The sequence below is a fragment of the Oculina patagonica genome, chromosome 7 (assembly GCF_052425735.1).
Source record: "Oculina patagonica isolate OP01 chromosome 7, crgOcupat, whole genome shotgun sequence".
NCBI lineage: Eukaryota > Metazoa > Cnidaria > Anthozoa > Scleractinia > Oculinidae > Oculina > Oculina patagonica.
Genome location: NC_135764.1, coordinates 17162977 through 17189944, shown reverse-complemented (window position 1 = coordinate 17189944; position 26968 = coordinate 17162977). Strand labels below are relative to the sequence as shown.

Sequence of the window (26968 nt, the reverse complement as noted above, 5' to 3'; positions counted from 1 at the left end):
AGTACCACCAGTTTCAGCATAACTAATCCAAATTCAAATAATTACATTGCTTTGTAACTCCACTACCTCCCCCAAAGTCAACCAAAGATCTTATGATATAATTAGACAACTACATGTTAGTCCTGTGTAGTTGAGGGCTCAAAACATTTGGACACTTGCAGGTCATGTTAACTGGCCAAACAGATTTTAGCTTGGTCACATGTGGTTTCTTACCAGTCAAAACATTGAAAATAGCAATTTTAAACTACCACCATTTCTGCTGTTACTGTTTTCGCTGCATATTTTTGAAAAGATCACTTCATAATGCCCTTGTTACATCTAACAAGATGTGAAAGTGACAGGTCAATCAAGAAGTCGTTTTCTGAAGTACACTGTAAGTAGGTTAACATTTAAAATCTAAATTTTGCTTATTTGCAGCTTTTCTTGATTTTAATTTATATGTAATTTACTAGTCTCTTAAAAATAACATCATGACGACACCCAAACATCGAGCTGGATTTAATCTTTCCTGTTTTCTATTTATGTCCTTGTCCTTGTCTGTTTTTGTGTCTGTGGCACTGCAAACTCTGCAACTCATGTTAACCCTGAAAAAAGTCAAATGCCACATATTAAATTAAAATTGATTAATTGTCATCAATATCAATAATTTATAAAACAAAACACTTAACTTGAGCTTGTTTAACTGAAGCCAAACCACTGGATGCAAAAGGATCCATTACATATTTAACAGAGATGGATCAGCACAGACTATTTTTTTTTACTGATAACTGCAAAGTCAACTAAATATTTTAATAAACTCAAAGCATCACTGCAAACCCTAACACCCCCTCTTACCGGTAATTAAAAGGTTTGGCCTTTAATCAACCCCCCTCCCCCTCCCCCTCCCCCTCTCCCTCCCGCTAGCCCTTTTGGAACTTCCATTGACCTTACATGGGATGGATCTGAATATTTGGGTTTTCCTTGGTATAAGAACCTGTGAAAAATGTCTGTTTAGAAGCTATTGTTTTCCTGCTCCATGTTGTTTTGAGGCTCTTTGATGCCTTGTTTCACTGGTTCATACACTGAGGATGAGCTGGCCATGGATTTCTGCCATAACCACACATTGGAATTTGTGAGGAGTTTGTGAGGGGAGGTGACATTCAAACCATTTAACCTTCCACAGTGAGGATAGGGTATAGATATTTTCTGGTACAAGATCTAGTCATTTCATGAAAACATACTTTTAGTGAAATATTAATTATTTAAATTGTCTACTAACACATTGTAGTTGTTTTGAATGTCATTGAAGAGAGACAAACTAACTCCCGAGTTAGGATTTCGAGTTAGGATTTCAAGTTGGATTTTTGAGTTGGATTTTCGAGTTGGATTTTTGAGTTAGGATTACAAGTTGGATTTTCGAGTTGGATTTTCGAGTTGGATTTTTGAGTTAGGATTACGAGTTGGATTTTCGAGTTGGATTTCGAGTAAGGATTTCGAGTTGGATTTTCGAGTTGGATTTTCGAGTTAGGATTTCGAGTTGGATTTTCGAGTTAGGATTTCGAGTTGGATTTTTTTTGACAAAGCAAAACCCATTACAATTATTGAAAGCTAACCATAAACAGACTAACTGGAGTGCATAGTAGGCTAACCAAAGTGAATAGTAGGCTAACAGGAGTGTGTAGTAGGCTAACCGGAGTGCATAGTAAGCTAACTGGCGTGTATAGTAGGCTAACCGGAGTGCTTAGTACGGTAAGCAACTTGAAAATCCAACTCGAAATCCTAACTCGAAATCTAACTCGAAATCCAACTCCAAAATCCAACTCGAAAATCCAACTCGAAATCCTAACTTGAAATCCAACTCGAAATCTTAACTCGAAATCCAACTCGAAATCCAACTGGAAAATCGAACTTGTAAATCCAACTCAAAATCCTAACTCGAAATCCAACTCGAAATCCTAACTCGGTGAATAGGCAACCTCCATTGAGGAGTTGAATAATGAATGCAAATATTTCACAAAGTAAGAAGATCAGCAGCAACCAAATGCAGATTAAAGCAGCTGGGTAAAAAAAGAACGAAACTGAATAAAAACATATTTCAATTATAACTAATATAAACTAGATACCTGATTTACTTTGCTGTTGTCCACTTTGCACAGAGCATTCTATACCAAGTTCAACAAAACTTGACTGTAGCCAGTAGGTATTGTTCATTCATTGCGGCTTAATGGCAGAATATAACACTACCTAAAAGAAGGATAATTTGACATAATAATCTATTAAAAACCACCACACTAGCTCTAATTAATGGCCATGTTTATAAAAAGAATTTATAAAAAATTCTGTCTTATTTAATGGATCTCATCAAATATAATAATATTAGCCTCTTTCGTTTATACACTCAGTGTAGTGACCCTTCCTTCCTACAATGGGATATTTAGCTTTTCTACTTGGAGATTTCTTGTTAACTTAGAAAAAACATTGCCATTGCAAAGATACACATTCAACACTGTCATGGTGATAGTCAATGTAAGTTTGCATACACAGCTACAGTGTCTAAAAAGGCATGAATTACAAGTAGAGCGAACAATTGTGTTTTATAAAATTACTCAAAATAATTAACTAAGATAGTTTTATGTGGAAATAAACTGAGTTTTTTTTTTTGTTTCTGCTAAGGTGTGGTAAAAACGTGTCAACGCAAGAAATTCGCAACGTAACGATCTCTTAGCGTATTCGTCCACGACCCTAAAATAGTTCGTTCAAACGAATTCCAACAGCGAGTAAATAAGAATAAATAGATGAATTAAAAAAACTAAAACACTAAGTTTAGCTGGGAGTTTAAATAAAAACATTAAGTCATTAACAGCTCATGAATTAATCGGAGGCGAAGCGGCCGCAGTTTTTCGTATTATTATCCAACCGCGTAGTACATGTGTAAGCATATAATTACCGATTTTCACAAAAAACATGGACTTAGTGTATTCAGTAAAGTCAAAGTTTGTTACCTCATATTTGAAGTCGGAGAATGCTTGTCAATTCACAGCAATTCAGCAGGACAAAGCTTTCAACCAGCTCATGAATTAATCGGAGGCGAAGCGGCCGCAGTTTTTCGTATTATTATCCAACTGCGTAGTACATGTGTAAGCTATAAATTATAACTTACTCCAGCACCACCGACCTTTGAATTATCTGCGAAGGTCTATTTCAGCCTTTTCCATCCGTGTAGCTATTGACACTTCTTTTTTCCTTCACTTCAGTTAATTGCGTTTAGCTCAATTACTAGAGCTAATCAGCCGCCGAAACGGTAGAAACTCGCTCGCTCTCCACCTGTGCCATTTTTTCGGATCTCCCCGTAAGCCCTTATCGTTTGCCATAACTTCCATGATGTGTAAAGCCTTTAGACGGGGTAGACCGAGAAATATTTACGGAGACATTTCTTTTTCCTGCTCGGTTTCTCCTTGTGCTTCGTTCAGCTTTCAAACTGACTGGGTTGTTCACTTTGTCCTTCATGTAAATCTAAATGGACTGACCATGGAAAAGTACTTGCGCCCGCGGACCAATAGCAATGCTATCACTTGGTCAGCGGTCAACTTAAAAAAACACGCGACCTTGACTAGTTCTAAACCTGAGCCCGCGATATGGTCATGTGATACTGGTCAGCGGATACGTTGTTTTGACAGCTGTCAATTGACCATAAAATGGATGTCCAATATCAAAGATCTTAGTCGATTACCTCACTCATTTCTGGTTAACGAAGGAGGCAGAAGATTGTCTCCCCTCCCCCCTCTGCTTGGGTTGCCTTGGGACTCCCCTCCCCCTCCCCGAGAGTCTGTACGCGCGCGCGGTCGGGCGTACGCACCAAATTTTTTCGGCCTCCTGGGTTTACAAAAATTCTCTCGTACCCGCATTACCCATGGTGCTCCGCTCCGCGCGCTGGCGCGCGCTGAGGAGCTCCGCTACAAACAACACTGTACTAAAGAGTCTAGCAATGAGGGCGCTTGAGTACTTATTAGAAAGGGACAGGGCGCTAAATTTCGATAAATGGTATCATTACGGCAACCTTGAAGAATATACGTGACAGATTTTTCACTCGGGTGGAACCAACTCCGGTTTTCTTCTACCGGATATACGTCATTATTGTAAAACCCCACACCAAAAGGTCATCGTTACCGCCCCGATCATTCCTGCTAAATATGGCAACCATACCCATATTTGGAGTGAAGGAATTCAAGCACTTCCTTCGTGGAAGATCCGTTCGATCCTATAAACTTTCGAGTTATAGTGTTTTGGTTTTCAGATTTTATCGAAATATTGGAAGGCTTCGTACGTTATTTTGGCGACGATATTACAGTTTAGGTAAGTTTTACATCTTCTTAGTTTTCATAAAATGAAGTATTTTGATCACTACTGCACTAATGTGCAGAATGCGGGCTTGTTTTGTGGATGTTCATTTTGATTCAGGTTTGATTAGCTGGTCATTTCTTCAGGCATGGGCTCATATGAACAGTTTAATGAGATAACTTTAGATTGAAGTAAACCCCATATACAAGTCTCGTGTATTGTAGAGTTATGATTTAAATAATGATTTCTAGTCGCAAACTGTATCATAAGAATTGAAAACTTTTAAAAGTGGTTAGATAGCATGTTTAGTTAGCTTATAATTGACCCGGGAATATTGAATGGCTTTGAATGCACATTGAATTAAAAATGTTTTCATTTTCTCGACAGTTTAGCCTTTATTAACTTATGTTTTTGTCGTGGTTCAATTTTACCTTCGGTTCAATTTGGTATTTTCTGTTGTTCTAATGAACAATATATGATAAAAAGGGAAAATTATACCAAATAATAATATTTGTACCAAGAGGTTAAAATTTATCCACAACATTTATGTTTTTCATTGTTAATTTTTGTTAAAGTTTTAAAGACTTTCAGTAGGCCTCAGTACAGTTAACTTTACTCTATTACTTTTTTGGCAGGCTTTAATTATGAAACAAAGACTTATTCTTTGTTTGGTTGTCATTTCAACTTTCATTTCTTATATCTACAGTCAAGGTTAGTTAAGATTTTTATTTAATTTCTTTTATACTATTTTGCTTTTCCACAATGCCATTATTTTAATTTTATTTTTCCCTTAACCGTTTCCTTTAAGGGATACATTTTTATGTTATTTATAATAAATATATTGTTAACAATAATTAGCAATTCGATGAGGCTTAGTATGATATTTAGCAATATTCTTGGCTTGCACTCACGTGACTTCTGGATTACGTGTGACTTCCGTCCGCCATGATGGTGTTCCAAATACCAATATGGCGGATGGATGCCAGTCACAAACACAAGTGTTCAGTCGAGTTTTTTCCAGTTTCGCGTCCTCAAAATGCCTATATGCCTGATCGTGGGTTGTTCTAGAAAAACTGGTCGAGATAAGAGAATACGATTGTATCGATCACAACTGACTTGTGACGAATCAGGGCCAGAAGTTGAAGACGTTGAAGAGCTCAGCATTGAGCGAAGGCGAAGATGGATCTCAGCAATAAGCCGCGATGACCTCACAGAAAAAATCTTAAGTAACGATAGGGTTTGTGATCAGCATTTTCATTCTGGAGGCGCAGCTTCTTCGTGGGACCGAAAAACCGAATGTAGAACGGCAAATGTACAAATGTCACAAACGTAGGAGTCGTGTAGGCCCGTCACCTTTATTTACTAAAGAAAACAGATACCGGCAACTGATGAGATCCACACGGAGGATCAAAAGCATGGTCTTGCCTTAACTGAACCATACACTGGCATAAACAAAACGCAAAATAGTTAAAAGACTTGCGCGTGAAAGATTTCAAAGAAAGATTTGAATCATGTGGTGCCAAAGGTAACGCAACGAACAAGGGAGGTAAAAAATCCTAAACATCGAGCTAAAAAGACAGAGCACTCGATCAAAATAATGCGAGAAGCATAGACTTTACTATACAGAAGGTCTCTCTAAAACCAACTTTCAGCTTTTTCATAGTAAAGCTGAAACAGTCTCTGGCGAAGCCGGACCAAAATTATCCGTGATATTAAAGACAATACGTCTTGCATTAAAATGCCGGGCCCGGCGTCAATAAAATGCAAGTAGTTTACATTTTCCCGGAACATTTCAGATCTTGTCCTTCCAGGCCGCGCAAACATTTTGAGAGCCTAAAACATATCTTGCAAATAGAATTTAGCCATAACAAACTGAACTAGCACAACATGTGACAGAGTACAGATTTAGAGGTGTCATTCAACTCTACAAACGGAAACCACACGCAGCGCAATGACCTCTAGACACTTCCTTGGCCACAATCTTACGGCTATATTCAATACATAATGCCTTTAAATAAAAACAGTACCCTCAAAAAGAAGTCAGAAGCAAATAAGAACGAAAGACCAAACTTAATATAGAGCGACAAAGGTACAAATGTCACGAACGTAGGAGTCGTGTAGGCCCGTCACCTTTATTTACCATAAACCGCTCATCGGGAATAGTGACCGTCTCGGTGATTTTTTCTAAATATCTTCGTTTAACGTGGTCGTCGAGTTTTCTGCAATACTCAGATAATACTGGAATCGTACTACAAAGCTCATTTATTGAAGGAACACGTTCGTTTTCCGGAGAAGCCATTGAAATTTCGAGTAATTCAACAGCGATGGCATATAAACATATGTAAATTTCACCCGCGGTGGAACACCAATATGGCGGATACCCAAATATGGAAACATCTCTGACGTCACGTGCAAGCCAAGAATTGGATGAGGCAGAGTATATGATATGAAAAATTATGTAGATCAAGGAGGGTGTTCGGCTGAGGCAGATAACACCCTCCGAGATCTGCATAATTTTTCATATCATACGACAGCTTGCTGAATTCCATAAATTTTTATTATTCATCCAAAATATTTCTAGAGCTCCAACTGCACAAAATGAATTTAATTGGGTTTTGATAGTACATAAAGTACACAAATACACAACAATGTCCACTTTTAAATTTGATTTAAACTTTACAAACTTGATAACTTTCAGTAAATTCCTTGTTCTTTATAATGTCAATATTTAGCACTTGCTTAAAGTGTCTGTTGAAGCCAAATCTGATGGCACAAAGCGAGCTTTTTGAGTAGAGGTTTCCATCCTTCTTTCTCACTTCTCCATAGAACTTTTATAAAACTGCTCTAAGTCCTCCTCAGCCTGTGCTTAATGACAACACAGCAGTTGTTACACCATACATGTGTGAATAAGGTTTTGGAAGATACTCCATGCACATGTTTGCATTGTAGGTGCAGATAGCTGTAGGAGCTCAACAACTTGTCATGAGTGTATAGGGAAGGCCCAGTGTGCATGGTGTTCTAAGGAGGTAACTGTTCACAAAATGTTTATTAGCATATAACTACTAAGAGTAATGTACTTTAAATATGAAAATATAGGATGCATCATGTCTTAAACTGTCAAAAGGACACTATATTATTTTCATAGAAGTTAATAATTTTGGGGATCAAAAATTGGGTTCTGGTAATTGATTGTATTTGTGGCTCACTGCAGTGACAGTACCATCTTGGACTACTAGAATCCCTATCATATTGTTTTGTGAGCAGTCGCACGTTACAATGTAAACTGAAAGGCTTTAAGTGTCACTGTTTCTAGATATGAAGCTTGTGGTTTGGCTTAATTAGTGGGATGGCCTCAAAGCTTTTGCCTAGGCAGTGAATGGAGGTAACAGGCGTGCATACAGGTTCAGCAGCTTTAGGTTACTGCAAATAATTTTACTACAATGTCAAATTATTTTCAATTTTTAACTTTCTATCACCTCGTGTAAATTTATATTTTCAAAATTGTAAACATCTTCAAACTGATGATGGATATGAAGTATCTGAAACGTGTTTTTGAAATTTTAAGAAGTGTGTTTATTTTTTCTAATGTTTAATTTGTTCATACTTATTAAAATAATTTTATCTCCAAAAGTATGGTGTTCTTGGTGATGGCTGCAGACAACTAGAGTAACGTTTGATAATCGCTCAACGGTTTTTACTTTGCGACTGATGAAAGGGTTATTCCCGAAACGTTTTGCTAACGAGAAAACATTTTAGCTCTTTTTTTAACAAAAAAAAAAACATTTCAATATACAGATTTTGTGTTTGGTAAAGGGAAACCAAATTGCTTTTTGATCATTATTATTATTGTATGATCATTATTCTAACAGAAAGGAAAAAGAAAATCAAACTGGTTTACAATTCAGTTAAAAAATGATATGAATCACAAAATACATGTTAATATTTAATGTAAGTTTAGAATGGATACTGGTATTAATGGTTCTCAACACTTTTTTAGAATTTTGGTGCATCCCGATGTGACACAGCAGATAATTTGCTGAGCTTAGGTTGTTCTCCTAACAACATTTCGAACCCAAAAAGCAAGTCTGTAAATGAAGAGGTACAGTGTATTTTAAATTAAATAATATTATTATGAGTATTACTAATTTTATTTGAAAGTTTTCTGTGTCAACTCCCAGGGGGGTACTCCGGCTTGTAAATGACGGGGATGATCGAATGGAGGCAAAACTCAGGACCCAAAAAAATCCCTGAGTCTTCCGACATTACCCCAAAAAAATCCCTGGACCAAAAATACCCCCCCCCCCCAAAAAAAAAAAAATCCCTTGTCAAATTACCCCTAAATTGCCAGGAGGGGCAGTAATATAACGCAAAGAAAACCTTAAAAATTGAATGCTCATGTTTTTTTTTTTCTGTTTTTTTTTTTTAATAGCAGTTTATTTATTCACAATGACATTACAATACATTACAATACATAGCTTACTTAAAAAAAAACATTATTTAAGTTAAACAGAGGGCATGCAAAAATAAATAAATAAATAACAAAGAAAATAGGACAGAGGAAAGGTAACGTGGCTGACTATTTTTTTTTTTGCCTTTTTAAATGCTATATTTATTGTGGAGGGTTACAGCTGTATCTGTTTCTTAGATTTATGCTTCTCTATTTGAATTTTGCTTGTAAGGATGGCCATGAAAGCTTCCCAGTAGTACTCTTCTTCTTTTTTAGAGGCAGTGTAAATATAATGTTTTGCGATAATCAAGCAGAGGTTTAAACCAAGTCGATGAGAGAAGTCATTGGTAACACCGTATATAATCATGTTTTCATCAAGAGTTATTGGCTATAGTGAGACCAAAAACTTTTAACGTTCAAACAGGTAGCAAAAAGATGAGTAAGTGTTTGTCTTTCAGAGCATAGATGACATAGTCATTTATCTGTTTCTTTCAGTGCATCTCTAAAAAGTGTTGAATTTGTTGGCAGAATATGATGTTGAATAATTTTAAATTGAAAGATGGCAAGTCTGGTATCCTTAGTGACTTTGAAAGGAAGGCTGTAAATGAGTTGTATTGTTTTCTCATTCAAATTTGCTTTTACCATCCTTTTTTCAGCAGTAGGTGTTACAAACTTTTTTTTAACAAGGAATTGTGTTGCTGATTTGCAAGAGATTAAACACTCATGTTTGTTTATTCATCATACCATAAAAACGCCAAGGCCGTGCCAGGGCACTTTAGATCGTTTTAATACCCAACAAAATCCTCTATATTAATCAAGTCACCCAAAAAAATACTTGCCAGATTTTCCAACCCAAAAAAATCCCGGAATCGAATATTTCAAACCCCAAAAAATCCTTCGATCATCCCCATCATTTACAAGCCGGAGTACCCCTCCTGGGTGTCAACTCTTATTCTTTAAATCTTGTTTGTAAACTGATCTGACCAAAGTGGAAATACTAAATATAGTCTTGGGTTTTGAAACTTTCCAATCGGTATTAATTCACTCCCTTTCTTTAAGAAGCACTCCCCATCTTAGTTTATTCTGTACATGTATTTGCAAGGGATCAACTTTCCAAGTACAAGATTTATTTAATATTCAATTTACACATTTGATTTACTCTCACAGTAAATTACATTGTACTTTCGAGCCAGAGCAGGTGGTTTTTTGTCTCGGCAAAATGTAGAAATCTGCCTGATGTTGCTCCTGGTAAAATTTCTACACCGTATCTTTGATAGGAACCCAAGTTTGTCTTATTTTAAATCTTCAACTCGCCATGTTTCTTTGTTCCATAAACTTAAGTGGCAAATACAGCCTTATTCTACAGTTTTATGCTGTATCTATTTTCAACCCAATCACCCACTGTTTTTTCACTGGAGTTCTCAGTGACAGGGTACATGCCTTTTTCTCGAGGAAGCAATTTCATTCTAAAAATAGCTTTCTCACAAGTCTGATGGGCTGCGTTGCCATGCATGAGGAGACTTCTATTTACCCGTTACAACTTTTGTACTATCTAGAATAATTGTTATGCAATTATTAATACAGGACAAAGATGTTGGAGACAAAGTACAGGTACAGCCTCAGAAAATCAAGTTGAATCTTAGATCAGGTACATTGTACATAAACTGTTATCAATATTAACATTACATGTGTTGTGATGTTTTTCTTCAGGTAAATTTGATTTTGAACAACAATAGGTTAATGTGTTATTTTTTACTTGGTATTTTTTAAAACAAATATTTAACCTGGTTATTTTTAATTCGTTAAGAATTCTTCGTTTCCACTTAGTAGATCAAGGGATATTGACAAAGCCAGAGTGCCAGTTAGCCAAATTTTACCCCGGTTAGACCAAGTCTGTTAGGGGTGACCCTATTCGCACAATGATGAAATGTCACTATAGTTTGCTTGCGGTTAACTTTCACTCCAGTTTGCTTGCGGTTAGCTTTAACTCTGATTTGCTTGCAGTTAGCTTTTATTTGCTGGTTAGGGCAATATTTAATCGCTGTTTCGTCATTCCACCCATTCCACCTCAGTCAGCCAGTCAGTCAATCAACCTTTAATGGAGATTAAATAAAAACCTATTAAGTAAGTTGAATAATAAATTTACTAGTTAAAAAAATTACCTATTGAACATTTTTAACAGCAACAGTTTTGTGAGTTTTTCTTGATTTGTGCGGGCATATGTACAATATCTCTTGCTATTGATTGCATTACAGGACAGACCACAACAGTGAAAATAACAGTGAGGCCTGCAGAAAACTACCCTGTAGATTTGTACTACCTTATGGACATGTCATATTCTATGAATGATGACTTGGAAAAACTAACAAAATTAGCCTCAAAAATAGGTACTAAAATAGCTTAATCTTGACTTCTTTTCAAGAACATTTTAGTTAGTTGTCTATTGCACTTACTGGATTGAATTACATACTTAGGGTATTTTTCTTTTTAGGTTTTGTTTATGCCCCTGGTAACCGGTTGATTTGCCTGGAAGTCTATTAAACCTACACTGACTTAAGTCATTTTGCCTGGCAAAAATCGCTCTGTGAGCAAAAGGAAATGCAATGTGTGCTATTTCTTGTTCTTAGATCATGTTACATGGAGATAAAGACTGGGCAAATCGGCTCTCAACCCCATCAAGTTGTGTTGGGCAAATAGAATTTCAGGCAAATTGATCCTAAATCATACCTCAATTCTTTCTTGAATTACCCTAAAATTCCAGTTATAAGCCCCCCCCCCCTCCCGGTTATAGGCCCATCTACCTGGAAACAAAAAAATACATCCGCTTAATATAAGCCCCCCTGGATATAAGCCCCCCTCTGCCGGATACCAGTACTGAACAGGGCTAAATGTTGCTTTATTATGCGTTCTTAACTTAAAAATGTATTTTGATGAACACTCCCGTGGCCCGTTTCGGAACGTTTTTTTTTATTCCGCTTAAAAGCCCTCCCAGATATAAACCCACCCAAAAACCCTTACAAAGTTGTATAAGCCCAGGGCTTATATAACCAGAATTTTACGGTATGTCTAACCTTTTTTATTAATAAATTCCTCAGCTGCAAGCATGAGAAACATAACAACAAACTTTAAACTTGGATTTGGTTCATTTGTGGACAAGACAGTGTCTCCATATGTCAGAACTGAGTATGTACATGTAAATGGATGTTTTCTTACAATTTATGTAATTATATTGTGTATGCTGTTCATCCAGTTAAGAGCAGCCTTGAAGTTTGAATTGTTCTCAAAGAGGTTTGTTCTCAAAGCTTGATCTCAATAAAGGTCAGATGTATGTAACACAGAAAGCTTATACCCATTGGCCCCTGGAGATTTTTGAAAAAAGTGAAGTTTTTAGACATTATTTTCTGGTCAGTTATGAGGTAAATTTGCTCCAAACTACTCAAAAATGGTATTTGCAACATGAAAGCATGCCTTTCTTTGCACTAGCATCATGTGTTATAACAGTTTTGCTGGTACATGCACAATTGTCAAACTTTGGAGAGTGCCCTACCACTTATGACTTTTCATTTTCCTTTGTATGCTTTTCCATTTTCCTTTTTTTCTTATCTTTTTGCTGCAGTTGTTGGCCTTCCACTGGGCTTGCTTTCAGTTCAAGAATTCCCCAAGTTTCCCTCCAAGTTTTCACTAAGCACTTCCATACATTCAGCTGTATTTAAAGCTCAGTTAACTCACAGTCAATCTAATCTGGGTATCATTAGATCATTTTTACTTGTGCAGAGTTTGAGTATAAGTGTAACATTCCTCATGGCTAATGTTTTGGCTTGCACAGGCTTAATGTTTCCTGTTTGCTCAGTCAGTTACAATCAGTTATTTACTGTTTCTGTTCAGTGTTGTCTTATAATTTCATAGTTCTGAGTTTATATACATAGATGTGCTTGAAGGTGCACATGAAAATAATTTGAACTGGAAATTTGGCCAAATTTTTCTCTGAAAAATGAGATTGGGGTGACTGGGAGTAGGAATCACAAACAAAGAAAATGGTACTGGGATTTGGGACAGTAGGCTGGGAAATAGGAATCTTGTCCCCCCTCCTCCCCTTCAGGACCTTCCACCTACATTGCAAACAATAAATTATTGTCACTTTGAATAATGTGTTCATTTTCTATGTGCTGTGCAGGACAACGACGCCGTGTTTAAGTACAGATCAAAGCTCTAATAAGTGTGTACCAACATATGGCTTCAGACATATTCTTTCTCTGGTGGATGACGAAAAACTCTTTGAGGTTTGTAATGCTGGTTTTCACTCTCATGCAATCAAAAAATAAATTCCAAAAACATTGAACTACAGAAGCTATAAATTTCAAATATTATAGAAGATAAACTAGTGATACCTATCGGTAGAAATGCCAACGAGTACAACGGGACGCTTTATGATTTTGGTCGATCAATAAGCATTGCGCGTTTTTTTGAAAATCTTGAATGTTTTTGAAATAAAATGCGATTTTATGAAGGCTAAATGAGAAAAAAGTTCTAAAATAATACTAAAGTAGTGAAGATTTAGTGAGAAATATTGTAAACTTCATGCTATTTGAGAGTTTCAAGCCATTGTTGTCCGATGCCGCTATTTTGAAAAGGTTTCTGCTGTTTTAAAGTCCTATAGGTCTTAATCAAAGTGGCTATGGGCCACTGAACACGGAAAATAAATTACGAAACAAAAAGCAAACTTTTACAAAGATTTGCCAAAACAAAGCATTTCAAACTTTCCACACTGCAGTTAAATCCATTCAGCACATAAGTATTCAAAAAATTTGAGGTTTTAAAAGGTAAAAGCCTGGTCGGACAACTTTGTGGCCGAAGATGGAACAAGCTTATTTTATTATTCTGAGAATAATTCATCACGCGCAATGCGTGATGTCTCAAATGTCACGTTGAATTGTTCTTGTTGAGACACTGCAAATTGCGTTCGGGCAACCAGCTTTTAGGAAAATTAAAGGCCCTGTTTCCCGAGAAAAAAAAGCTGGACAATCCAGGAAAAAATGTAGTAAAGGGAATTTATTTTATAAATTCGAGAAACGAAATAAAACTCTCTTCTGAGCGATAAAATCCGTGTTGTTTACTTAGCCAGACCTAACTTAATTACGCATGCAAATTTGTATGACTTCGAAATTTTCGAAGCTCTGGAAATCTTGAAGCTTTGAAATGCATTTCTTGCCTTCATCTTAAATGAAATTAAATTCTAAACAAAGTTTAATTCAAGTTTCTTTCGTATTTCAATCTCTAGTTCGGTAATTTTGGCTTTTTGAAGCAAACAGATTTGAAACCTCTTTGTTATCTGAGACGCATCTTGTCTGGGAATTTAAGTTGCCAATGAATCATGCACGTGCTGAACAAATTAGTAGCGCGCTGATTGGCCAAACTACAACAAAGTGTGCACGTGCTGAACAGATTCTGCTGAACAGATTGGCTAAAAACATCAAAAATCTTCTCGCGGCTCTATATTCTGCCGCCTCGTCAGGCCTTCTGGTCTTCCAGAAGGCCTGACTCCTTAGCTTGGCGATAAATAAACAATTTCTCCAAGTCTCAGGTCTGTGTGGTGTACCATTTGCGAGTTATTTGCCAAAATTTCCATGCAAACTTATAAGGCTTAGTATATTGACACCATCACAAGTAAAGCTAATAAAACTCTTGGATTCCTGAAAAGGAATCTAAAGATTAACTCTACTGCATTCAAGTCCACTGCCTATAAAGCACTGGTCCGACCTACCCTGGAGTATGCCTGCACGGTTTGGGATCCATACACACAGGGAAACATCTAATGAGATGGTGCATCGTTGGGCAGCCAGATTTGTTCTTGGCAGATACAACAACACATCTAACGTAGGGGACATGCTATATGAGCTCGGCTGGACTTCCCTCCCGGGACTTCCCTTCAAACTAGGAGACAGACACTTAGACTCTGCATGATGTATAAAATTCATAAAGGCTTGATTGCCATGGACGCTCAAGAGTTCATGACGCCACTTCAAAGGAGATCACAGCACGTAAATTCAAATGCGTAAATTCCCCACTCAAAGTCGGACTACCACATGTACTCGTTTTTCCCAAGAACGATACAAGAGTGAAACAGCCTGGCCAACGAAACAGTAAATGCACCAAACTTGACGGCCTTCAAGAAAAGCCTGCCGTCTGACCAAGGCCAAACCAAACAATGTTGACTTTATTATTACTAAAGTATTTGGTTTTTATCATAGCATTTAAGCTTTACTTTAATTTGTAGTTTTTATTTATATGCTCACTAGAATCTTCAGAATTGAAGGAGGTGAGTCTCCCAGGAAGAAGAAGAAGGAGATTCCATATTTGTGTCCCTGCAGGGGACACAAAATATGGCCACTGTGATTTCAGAGAAACCATTTGGAACTCAATTTTGCTTTAATAGCTCAACTACTTTTGGCTCATGAGCTAGAATACTAAATAAACACCACTTATTATATTTGAAATGTTCAATCTGCTGAAAATGGAAAGGAAAGGCCTTTTTCAAACAAGACAGCTTAACTGCCTTTGATTAAAGATACATACACACTATATATAACATTTTTATACTGGACAGTATTTATTGGTTTTCTTTTGTTCTCTGTAGAGTAAAATTCAAGAGCAGATTATTTCTGGCAATCTAGATGAACCTGAGGGTGGATTTGATGCTTTGATGCAGGTGGCTGTTTGTGAAAAGGTTAGTCTACAGCTTCAATCTCATGAATATACACTCTGATGATAACATGATGTAGTGTATGACACTATAATGACAGTTACACTATCACAATACCAGTCATCCTGGAGGCTAGTGTGATCATGCAGTTATTAACCTGTTCTGGTAAATAAAAGGTATCTCATAAAGCAATAGAGATATAAGGATTGTGTATATTAAGCATAATCTTGCTAAGCAACTATAGTTTAAATCACTTGTTTGAAAACTTATTTATGCAACCCAAAAAGTTCTATTTTCATTCGATTTAAATTGTAAACAAACATCATTACATAAAAAAATATTGACTTTTTTATATTTCTATGATGTACTTTGTTTATAATTATCAAACTGATGTCTGCATTACTAAGGTCATGTGATAAGTTATTTCGTTAATCATTTGCTGTTTTTGCAGGAAATTGGTTGGTCTGCCAATTCTAAGTCACGCCGTCTTGTTATTTTTGTCACTGATGCTCCATTTCATGTTGCTGGTGATGGCAAGGTTGGTAGTAACACAAATTTAGCCAGGGTGCATTCCGTGTACATGCCGCACTGAAGATACCCCAAGTTTTGTCATAGGTCTATGCCAAGGTCCTTTATTATTCATACCTAAAATAAGTCATTTGTATGCCAGTTCAAAGGTGCCGACTACGATCGTACGCCAGTACTCTGCGCAATTTTGAAGTCCATGCCAAAGATCTTCAGTGTAACCTAGTAGAATGCAGCCTGGTAATTTAGTACAGTTATGGTGCTGGAGGCTGGCATTGTGCCATGACTAATTGTGTCATGTCTAATCAGTTATGCAAATTGTGCCATGACTACCTCATGACATGACTAATCAGTAAGGCATATAATGTACCATGACTAATCAGTTAGACTTAATATGTACCGTGACTAATCAGTTAGTTTAATTGTGTTGTGTCTAATCAGTAAAGCTTATGTACCATGACTAATCAGTTACTATAGGTTAATTGTGTCGTGTCTAATCAGTAAGGCTTATGTACTATGACTAATCAGTTACGCTAATTTTGGAATGGCTAACAGGTCAGGCGTGCCATGGCTGATTAGTTATCCCACAGGCTGAGATAATTATCATTAAGGTTATTGTTTTTTACCTTTAGAAGTCTTACTTCATTTAAGGTGATTCCCTAGTATTGCATTGCGCATCCTTACTGCGCAGAATTTTACAAGTAATTAACACGCACACATAAACAAAATGGCGGCTTTTTTCTATACGACTTGGCTCGCAAGAGAGAGAAATCATCGTTTTCTCGTAAACGAGTTTGGTGACTTATCATTTTTTTTCTATAAGTTCAAAAGTCGTGATCAAATTCTTTCTATTAAATGCATACGGATCAATTTCTATGGCAGAATAATACATTATCACCGAAAATGGTACTTTGCCAGTACTCGCAAAGGAAATAAGGAATTATATGGTAAATACATAGGTCTTCCTGCTCCTAAACGAATCTGGTGACCCCCCTTTTTAATTTCAAAATTTAACTTCCCTTTAGGTAAACAACCAACTGGCAAAGTTTGGTTGGGAATCTATGAGCAGTTCTATTTCTAGGGAATTACAGTTGCTGGGGGAGGCTGTAGATGATTTACATACAGCTTCTTATGCACTTACCATTTGTTTTGTCTTCTCAGCTGGGCGGTATTGTGACTCCAAATGATGGTAAATGCCACCTGGAAGACTTCAATAAACAATATATGTTGTATACTAAGTCAAATGAACTGGTATGAACTGTACGATGATTATTTTATATTGCACATACATTTAATGAATTCTCGCTTTTCAAAGTGACTATAATTAACATTTCTTCTGAATGTTTATAAAATTTCATTAGTTTTTAATTTTTATGCTAAGATAGTTTATCATCTTTACATGCAAAACACTTGCTTGAGATTCTATAAAACAGTTCAACACATGTATTGCTGGAAATATCTTTTAAACAACAATAAAAAGGTAACCGTTTATAAGGCACTCAATAAGGGTGAACAAATGTCTTTGACTGACCCACTTCTTGTCAAAATGTACCCTTATTCACTTACAAGACTGAAAATAATACAAAAAGTGAATCACCCTAACCAATGGCCCATAATTTACAAAAGGTTCAGAATAGAGTGAATGCAAACCATGTGATTTTTCACCTGGAACTTCCAGGTTTTCCATGTAAAATTTTAATAGTAAGCACCCCAGATTACTGTTTTCACATTTTACTATTTACAAAAATTATGTATTTAGCACAAGAAAAAATTAGCATTGTTGACATGATTGGCTAATTATGTCTCTTAAAAGTTTATTAAGGGTGGCTATGGTAAGGCATGTTGCAAGTTGTTGTGATGCTATTGTAACAATATGTGCACAATACTTAATGATTGTTGTAATACTACAGGATTATCCATCCCTTGCTCAGCTTCATGACAAACTACAGCAGAGCAATGTCCTTCCAATATTTGCTGTCGTCAAGGAGGTTTCAAGTCTTTATCAGGTGATGATTGATTGTGTTGTTTAAAAACTAATTTTAACATAATTGTAGATAATTTGGTTTTTAGAAAATAATTAATATTTACTTTTTACCAGCTAAATACTGCCCAAGAAACAACAACATATAATTATTGTAGACACAAACCTTGTAGAGGATATTACAAAGTGTTTCTTTGAAAACAAGTCAATAAGATATTGTTATAGTACAAGATCAAATCAAATCAAATTTTATTTATACACATGACACTAAAGTTTGAAAATCTCTTAAACGTTTAAATTAAGACAATGATATTCATATGTTCGGGCTCTTATAGATAATTTTTACTCATTTAAGGTGCAAGGAACATATTAGAACAATGGCTTCTTTCCTAATTGCTCGTATAGGTTGTGGTAAAAAAAATTGTCGTTGGTTTAAAATTTTTCAAACCAGTTTGATTTTTATTTTCCTTTTTCAGATAAATATATGATAATGAATATAAAACATGAAAAATCAAAATCAAACTGGTTTGAAGAAGTTTAGACCAAAGATGAATTTAAACCGCAGTATATACATTGTCATGCATGACATTTTCTAGAGTTCTTAATAAAAACACTGCCATTTTGAAAATCTTCTCAGTTTGTAAGTTCAAGTCTTGTACACAGTGATTGGGCAGTCAGATCTTGTGCTCATGAGCTGTTGATGTGCGCAGTGATTGGGCTGCAGTCAGATCTTGTGCTCATGAGCTTGTGATGTGTTTAGGGAGTAACCTCCATGTGGAGTGACCTTGGAGCAGTAACTGGAGAGCTGGCTGCTAACTCTGAGAATGTAGTGGACCTGATTGAGAGGAAATATCAGGTAAACCTGATGCCGTACACGACAGCCTCTGATACTTTATCGACACTATTTCAATTGATGGATAATTTAAAACTGTACTTAAAATGTTTGCCCTCCACCCTTACAATTCCATGATATTTGTCTTTTAAAGCTTAACATTTGTGTCCCTATGGTTTGAGAAATTCATCATGAGGAATTCTTGAATGTTCGTAACATTTTATACTTGTTTTTGAAATGCACTTTTCCTTACCCCTACCTGGAAAATAAGCCCACTACATATCCTTTAAAGCCTGGGGCTTTTTGTAGAATTTTATTGTATAAACCAAATGCAGAAAACAATTAAGCAATTAAAGCAATGAAAAAGATAAAAGTGAAAAAAAAGCGAAAATAATACATTCTGGTCCAGAAACCCTTCAATTCTGTAATAAGTAGAGATGCCCATTGTTCTCTTCCAAGCATTTTTATTTGGTTTAAATTTATGTCACCTTTTTTCCTACTCAACACTAGAAAATGTGTGTGGAATCCATTTGTAAATCTCCTCATTCATCTTTCAATGCTGTACCTGCTGCATTCTTTATACCTCTGCATCCTTGCAACTGAGCTGGATCAACTTCAAAAACTTTAATTATCTTGAGTTCATCTTTAAGACTTTTTTTTTGTTTATCTTTGTCCAGGAAATTGTGTCATCTGTAAGCCTAGTGTATAATACCCCAGAGAAGGTCTCAGTTACTGTCAAAGCCAACTGTGGGTAGGTGATATAATTTATCAGAGTTTTAGTTACTTGTCAATTATATTGTAATGTACATGTACTGTGCATGCTCTGTAAAAAAGGCACACTTAGGATTTGCCGGTGTTAGTATGTTTGCACTTTTGTATAAAAAATACAAAATATTTGGACCATATTCATTGTTTTTTGTTTATTTTGCTTAAACCCCTCAAGATCACGAGGCATGTGGTGAAAATGTTGTCTTGTGGTGCAGTTACATATACCAGCTGGTTGAAAAGTTGTTGTTGTATTTTCAGAGCTAATGCAGTGAGTGACCAAACCCAGAAGTGTTCAAATGTGAAAATTGGGGAAAGGGTAAGTTTGGTATCATGTCATTTGATATAAAAGAGCATTGTTTGAGATAGTGTGACCTGGCTGATGTGTGGCTTATTGCAGGTTACATTTGATGTGTCTGTGACATTGGAGCAATGCCCAGAAGACCATGCTGATCAACAAAAGAGGTAGGTTTGATACAACATGCATGGAGGAAAATGTTTATGTAAAGTATGCTTGTACAACGTAGCATGGCAGTCAGGATTTAAGTTTTTATATAGCAGTATGTTTATAGTTGTCGTTGTTGTTCTTTTTTTTTTCTAGTTTAACAATCCGTGTTCCAGGCTTTGGAGCTGTAGTGATGGATTTGAACTTCATTTGTCAGTGCGAGTGTGAGAAGCCAAGTATGGCGGTAAGCTCATTACACCTGTATATCAAATTATTGTTGGATGTTTTGAGAGTTGTTTCCAAAACGTGGAAGGACCGAGCAAAAGAAAAAGCAAGCGTTTTGTATTTTTCGTAATACGAAGTGCCCTGTAAAGTTCACTTGTACACCACTGGTCATTGTTTCATAATCATATTATTTATGTACACATTACATTTTGTACACTCATTGACAATTTTTTTTACAATTATAGGAAGAGAACAGCACCAAATGTACTGAAGGAAATGGAACATTTGCCTGTGGACAGTGTGATTGTAACAAAGGAAGGTACATATGGATTACAACTTGCTATAAAAAACGTCATGGAATTGGCTTGTGTCATTGCAGTTGAACTTTCATTCATTTACCAAGAAATGATTGAACTTTGATACTATTTCATCTGTGAATTCGAATTATTATTATTGTTTGTAGATTGTGTCAAATAAGAACTTTTATGCTGATGATGAATCAGAATTTCATTTACAAGCAGGAAACTGTCATAAATCCAAATGCTCATGCAAAACTAATAATTGAATCAAACTAAGCTGTTAGTGCTTGTTTTATTGTTACAAAGAAGACAATGTGTTCAAATGGCAACTAAACAAGCGGGAATTGATGTGTCAATTCTTTTTACAATTCCATAAAACTAAGAAAACAAGTGCTTACAGTTAAGTCTAGTCCTGAGACAAGGCTTCGAGTATGAGTAGAGGACTGTCAATTGATGATATTTTATTGTAACAAAAAAGTGTAACATTATAAGCATTATGAATTCTCTCCTGGTTTAAAATTCTTTATCAGTTTTTTTTCTTATTTGTATGATGAAATAAAATTTAAACTTGAAAGGGGCTGAGTCAGTTAAGGACTTGTGGAAATTTTGTTGCTGATTATGTTTGTTTGTTAAAGGTACGGAGAATACTGCCAATGCGACACACCATTTGACAAATCAAGCGATCAATCAAAATGTAAAAGGTAAGTTTTACTTGATCTGCTTGCACAGAACAGTGTTCATCTCTTGGAGCAGGTGACCAGTTAAGACGGCTGAAATTCAGGCTATATGAAAGACAATTCATGCCCACTCCTGAGACAACAGTAATTTTATTACTTTTAGCATTCTTCTGAACATTCGTTTTACGTGTATTTTAATGTTTCTAAATTAGGCGAAGCACCCGCCATATTCAAATTTTTACGTCTAATTTCATCATGCATTTTTATCCGTCAAAGACGATAGTTTGGCTGTTGAATGCTTATAAAATTTATTTTACCAGAGAACGATACTTTGATACTTTATTTGATAAAAGGTCATTTCATTACGCTTTGCTTAAGGAGCTTTGTTTTTGCCCCCAAAAAGAAAAGTGTACATTGGTAAATGAATAAATTAAATGAAAAGAAGCGATGCGGCTTATATCTTTAAAACTAAAAAAAGATATTTCAAAACGGAAAGCGCCATTCGTCTTTATTTTGAAAAGCCTTCAAAATAAGCTGCATACCTTATATGCACTCTAAATGAAAAAAAGACAAACTGGGGATCAATTTCATTGACTCGAGTTTAATAAGGGAAAAGGGTCCAATTCTGAGGTGCCAGCTTTTCTAGAAAGATCATGAGGGATATTCTCCCAGAAAGTCCACGCATTAGGTTAATAAGAACTTAGAAGGATCCCTTCTCTCACATTGGAAATGTTACTGTGTTATTTCCCTGCAGTTCCCCCAATGCCACAGATGAGCTGCCATGCAGTGGAAATGGAGAGTGTGCATGTGGGAAGTGTGTGTGCAAGGCGGTGAGTAACATGATGACAAGTCATAATTGGCCCTGGCTTTATATTGAGTTTTGCGAATTTCCGAAATATTTAAAGTCCATGTTAGGTCTCTTCTATCCTGAATAAACTGGCTGAAATATTGCAAACACACAAATTCTCATAGATGACATGAGGTTTATGTCCCTTATGTATTTCAGGAACAAGGAAAAAGGTTTTATGGAGACTTGTGCCAGTGTAATGACTTCTCTTGTCCTGAAGATAAAGGCCAGTTATGTGGAGGTGAGTGCACAATGAACAGGCTAGCCCGTCTGCCTTGACACATTACAGTCTACACTATGTCATTACAACTAGTGGTAACCACAGGTTAGAAAGTGCGGGCCTAGATGCACTTAAAGATCCTTCACTGTCACCTTCACCTTCCATGTGACAGAAGCGTCGATCTCATTAGACAAACTTTTGTGATTAAAACTTCGCATTTCTTCGCATTCTAATCGTTCTTTGTGGAGGAAAAAATTCTCAACTTCCTAATTAAACGACACAATTTCGGATCCTTTTGCATTGTAGCCGTTCATGGTGGAAGAACAAATAACTTAAGTCACCTTAATTCACAGCAATAATTCCAACAGGTCGCGAAAATTTCTCAGACGGTGTCGATAAAATCACTGGACAAGAGACAGTTATTCCGAGTAGCGCGTCACGCAAGGAATGCATGATTTTATCGAACATGCGGTGTAATTGAGACGCGATTTTCCTCGGTCGGTGAACTCGCTATGTTGTCAGTGTTGTAAGGGATTTTTCGAGATCAATCGTTGTTGGAATCATTCGTTTTGCCGTGGTTAATCTGTAATGCAATCACAGTAAAACTTCTCAAAACCAACGCCGAAACAACGCCTGCAAAACGTAATGTTTTCAATCTTCCATGTGGCAAAAGCCTCGATCTTATGTGACACGCTGTTGAGATTGACACATTGTTCTTGAAGAACAGATTTTCAACTTCCGGTGTTTCGACAATCTGTTGTGATTGACACATTTTTCGCATTCTGATCGTTCTTAGTGGAAGAACAAAATTTTCAACTTCCGCGTTGCACCTGGTCTTTATAAACGTGGCGCGCACGCGTAATACGCAATCCGCTGGTCACTGTCAAGATTAGGGTTGCGGGCCTCTCTTGGGCCCGCAATAAGATGATTTGATATAGCACCCTCCTTATGATAACTGCCCACTATCGCAAAAGTGACATTCAAAACATTGACATAGAATAGACTGATTAGATGAGTATTGAACAAGCGAATCATGTTATGACATTGTGACTGTGGTGTTATGACTAAAGATGGAAATTTGTTGTATGTTTTTCAGGTCCTGATCGTGGAGTTTGCCGTTGCCGTAAATGCCAGTGCAAACCCAGATATCATGGCGATAACTGTGACAAAAAGAATTGTACATATTTTCCACCTGAGACAATATGCAAGAAGGATGCAGACTCGGTTAGTACAAGCAGCCACTATTTAGTCACGTGATTGAGGCATAGTTCGTGCAATTCTAACATGAAGGTGTTGTTGTATTAACAGGAAATCTGTGGAGGTCAAGATAGAGGCACGTGTGAACCAGATGTAGAAAGCTGTCACAAGTGTGTGTGCAAGAGTGCGTATGATGGTACCTACTGTGAAAAATGTCCAGTAAGTAATACCCGAGTGTAATTAAACATTGTACTTCGGATTTTCCGACACACTATGTTGCTCCTAAATATCAGATGAGCAGGGTTGGAGGAATTCCAGTTATTACCCATCTGCTGTCTGGGTATGTGTGCAGGGCGGTAACCAGACCTTTGCCATAGACGAGGCAAGATCTTTCTAAAGCATGCCTCCAGGGACTTTTTTCCTATGCTCGGGACATGGTGAACATTTCATCTTTCTCAGTTAAATGAAATATTCAGGGGAGTTTCATAGAGTGAAAGGCTGCAAGAGACGCATGGCGTCCTGTATGACGACTAAAATGTGAACAGTTTGATTGAAAGATAAACTTTTCTTGTAGAACTGTGAAGATGGCATGTGCAGCCGTAATGAAAAATGTGCGCTGTGTTCAACATTTGAAGGAAAATCCTTAGAAGAGTGTAAACAGAGTGGGATTTGCGAAGCTAATGTTCTGGAAGTTCAGGTCGTGGATGATATCAAAACAAAGACAGGTCAGTGATAAAACAAGTGACATATCCCGCATGTTTCTGCTAGGGCAACACTTCAATAGTCTGGATAAGGGGCATGCACAGACTACACTTTCAAACATGATTGTCAAGATTATAACGGATTGCGTTTGGGTAAACTTGAAAACCGTCGGCTCGACTTTTTTCAAGTTTATCTCAATTTGTATGAAAGTGTCATTTGCAATGCTCGAAAATTATCCATGTTTGTTATGTGGCCGTGATTTTGCCAATAAATGACTTTTTCCCTGCCAAATTGAAGTATTACCTAAAATACCGTGACCTAGCCCCTTTAATTACTAGAGCCGTTCTTTTGTGTCGACCAAAGTCAGGGTAATCGCATCTGACCACTCACAATAACGTAATAAAGGGCGGGATTAGTGGTGTTCATGGTTGTTTGAAAGCGAAGAAGGCATTACTTGGTGAGGATTTGTTACGAAGCAAGCTCGGGAAATGTGCAGCCCAAGTAAAAAAGTGATTACTTTGTACAGTGAATGAGTGAATTGTGTAATTATGTTTAGATGAAGGACTGTATCGATGTGAGGGAGTCGTCGATGGATGCACATACTACTTTACCACTCAGACGGAAGAAAACAGCGAACGTTTTGTTCTTTTTGTTCAGAAAGAGAAAGGTAACACTGCAGTTAATTGATTACTAAAGGGCTAGCCATAAGCAATACCACTTGAAAAGGATTTTAGTCAATGATGGATGTTCGACTAGTTTTGGAGTGTGCTATATTGAGTTAGAAGATTTCTCCTGAGATCTCAATTTGCTTTAAATCTTGTGTGCAGGAATACCTCGGTTTTTTTGAGATCTGATCCAGTCCAGACTCCTTCCGCACAAAGCAAATTTTGGTGTGCATTAAAACCTTTGTTTTGTTTTGTTGATTTCAGTGAGTTGTCCTGAGGAGGCACCCATCATGTGGATTGTTGTGGGTGTTGTTGGTGGAATATTACTACTGGGTCTTATCATCTTAGCACTCATCAAAGCCTTTTTCACCATGGTGGTATGTTAACTCTGTTTGGAACAGTCTTTCTGTGTGTGTCGACCTTAATGTAAATTACATAATAGATTTGCGCTCTATTTTTAATGATATCATTTTCTGTTCCATTTCAGGATCGTATTGAATATCAGAAATTTGAGCGAGAAAGGATGCATTCCAGGTGGACCAAGGTAAGTACTACAGGCTCATAATCAATCGCCATGCGCTTAATAGGATGTTTGCGGTACCAGTGATGCTACTGGCAGTCAATGATAAAAGTGCAATGTTCGTGGCATGTCTTACACCTCTTCCTCTTACTGAGTGCTGGCAAGTAAAAACAAAACATACGAGTGCAAAAGATGAAGAGGCGCACACACGGATACAACTCCAGCCATATCTGAAATAACAAGCGAAAAGTGAACATCTTTCATTTTGTTTTTACCATCATCGCCTGATTGTAAGTCGCCCTTTTGACTCCCTTCTAATGTTATGGGATTTTTATTTTTGTTTTTTAGGAAAAAAATCCTCTTTATCAAGCTGCCAAAACCACCTTTGAGAATCCAACGTACGCTGGTGGAAATCAGTGATCAGTAGGAACGTTTTGTGGATGTTAAAAACCTCCTGAGATTAAATAATACTCTTTTTATTTTGATAAATCATTTTATAAACCGTAATGGTAGGTAGGTTTTTTAAGTAACAAATCGTAAATAATTTGCGAGAACACTGCGAACAAGTTGCTCTTTCTATGGTCCTTGAATGCATCAAAATAATAAACGACTGCTGCAATAAAATGGCCACAGCTTCTGTCGTCAAATACACGTCACATTTGCGAATATGTAATTGTTTTTCAAACGCTCTGACTAGAGCTTTTTGAGTAATGACTCAGGCGTTGTTCCTGTTTTGCTCATAAAAAATAATAGATCGCGTGGTTGTCTGCGTTAAGCTGATTTGGTCGCATGATGCTAGTTATAAATATTGTAAGAAACAGTACATTAAGGCAATGATAAATATAATACTACACAGTTGAAGAACACTTGTTTATTATGTAGTGTTTTACGTGAGTATAACAACTGTTTCCTTGTGCTTGGCGAGATTATTTTAACTATGACAGCTTTCAATAATTCAAAACTGTGTATTGAAAGAACATACTGACAGGTTTTGTCGTATGTTTCGGTTCTTTATGGTATTTTCAGGTTGCTGTCATGAAATACCTTAAAGGAGCAGTGTCACGATATTTCATTTTTCTGATTTCTTCCAGTGAGTGTGTTGTAAAGAAAACCTCAGAATAATAGTTGTGTAATGAAGAAAAACAACAAAGGAGTAATAAAAACGCGAAAATAACAAAAGATGGTTTCAACTGACGAAGATTAAGAGACTCTTAAGACGAATTACGAACTCGATGGGTTGTCCGTGACGTAGCTTCTTTAAGAGGTTTTCGTTTGTGTTTAAAATATCTTCAAATAGTCGTCAGAAGTAGCTCTGTTTTGGCAGCATTAACTCGCGGAAACGTTCCCACCGTTTTCGGAAATTTTCGAACAATTCAGAATATTTTATTCGTTTTCCAAAACATTCGACAAATTTCATATCGCGTGCTCTTCTGTTACAGGCAGTCAGTGATTAATTTATAGCTATAACCGAGTAAATAACTTTCGGCATCAGTCGAGAGTGTCAGTCATGTGATAATGGGATTGATAATGTTAAAACGTTTTTATATTAAAGTGTACAAATATTTTAATAAATAAATAAATTGCTTATATTTTTTGTTACGGTA

General features: G+C 36.6%; 1 protein-coding gene and 1 long non-coding RNA gene across 4 annotated transcripts; one reads left to right on the top strand and one right to left on the bottom strand.

Annotated features, from left to right (window-relative positions):
• Positions 1-469: 469 nt before the first annotated feature.
• LOC144661484 (uncharacterized) lies at positions 470-3261 on the bottom strand. 2 transcript variants are annotated; one of them, XR_013572283.1, is made up of 3 exons: positions 3140-3261; positions 2103-2223; positions 470-584 (listed from the first exon to the last, which is right to left on the bottom strand). It is a non-coding gene; the product is annotated as an uncharacterized LOC144661484 (long non-coding RNA). The 2 variants fall into 2 exon arrangements; XR_013572282.1 differs by lacking the exon at positions 3140-3261 and adding an exon at positions 2982-3111.
• A 689-nt stretch (positions 3262-3950) lies between these two features.
• Positions 3951-26968, top strand: LOC144660404 (integrin beta-1-like). 2 transcript variants are annotated; one of them, XR_013572086.1, is made up of 29 exons: positions 3951-4332; positions 4953-5028; positions 7267-7343; positions 8315-8416; positions 10349-10412; positions 11020-11151; positions 11860-11947; positions 12939-13044; positions 15399-15488; positions 15916-16002; positions 17151-17240; positions 17900-17995; positions 18731-18826; positions 19480-19553; positions 19829-19886; positions 19968-20032; positions 20169-20256; positions 20483-20556; positions 21172-21237; positions 21968-22043; positions 22220-22301; positions 23377-23504; positions 23589-23696; positions 24052-24202; positions 24736-24846; positions 25109-25221; positions 25332-25388; positions 25713-26352; positions 26456-26968. XR_013572086.1 is itself a non-coding variant. In XM_078521019.1 (28 exons), the coding sequence occupies exons 2-28, from the start codon at positions 4962-4964 to the stop codon at positions 25782-25784; spliced, it is 2418 nt and encodes an 805-aa protein (XP_078377145.1). In that variant the 5' UTR covers positions 3951-4332; positions 4953-4961; the 3' UTR covers positions 25785-26968. The 2 variants fall into 2 exon arrangements, 1 of the variants encoding a protein (XP_078377145.1); XM_078521019.1 differs by having other exon boundaries at positions 25713-26968.

Coding starts and splice junctions, on each gene's coding strand:
- LOC144660404 (XM_078521019.1), top strand. CDS start 4,962: ATGAAACAAAGACTTATTCTTTGTTTGGTTGTCATTTCAACTTTCATT. Junction 7,344..8,314: donor GTGCATGGTGTTCTAAGGAG/GTAACTGTTCAC, acceptor ACACTTTTTTAG/AATTTTGGTGCATCCCGATG. Junction 24,847..25,108: donor TTTTGTTCAGAAAGAGAAAG/GTAACACTGCAG, acceptor TGTTGATTTCAG/TGAGTTGTCCTGAGGAGGCA.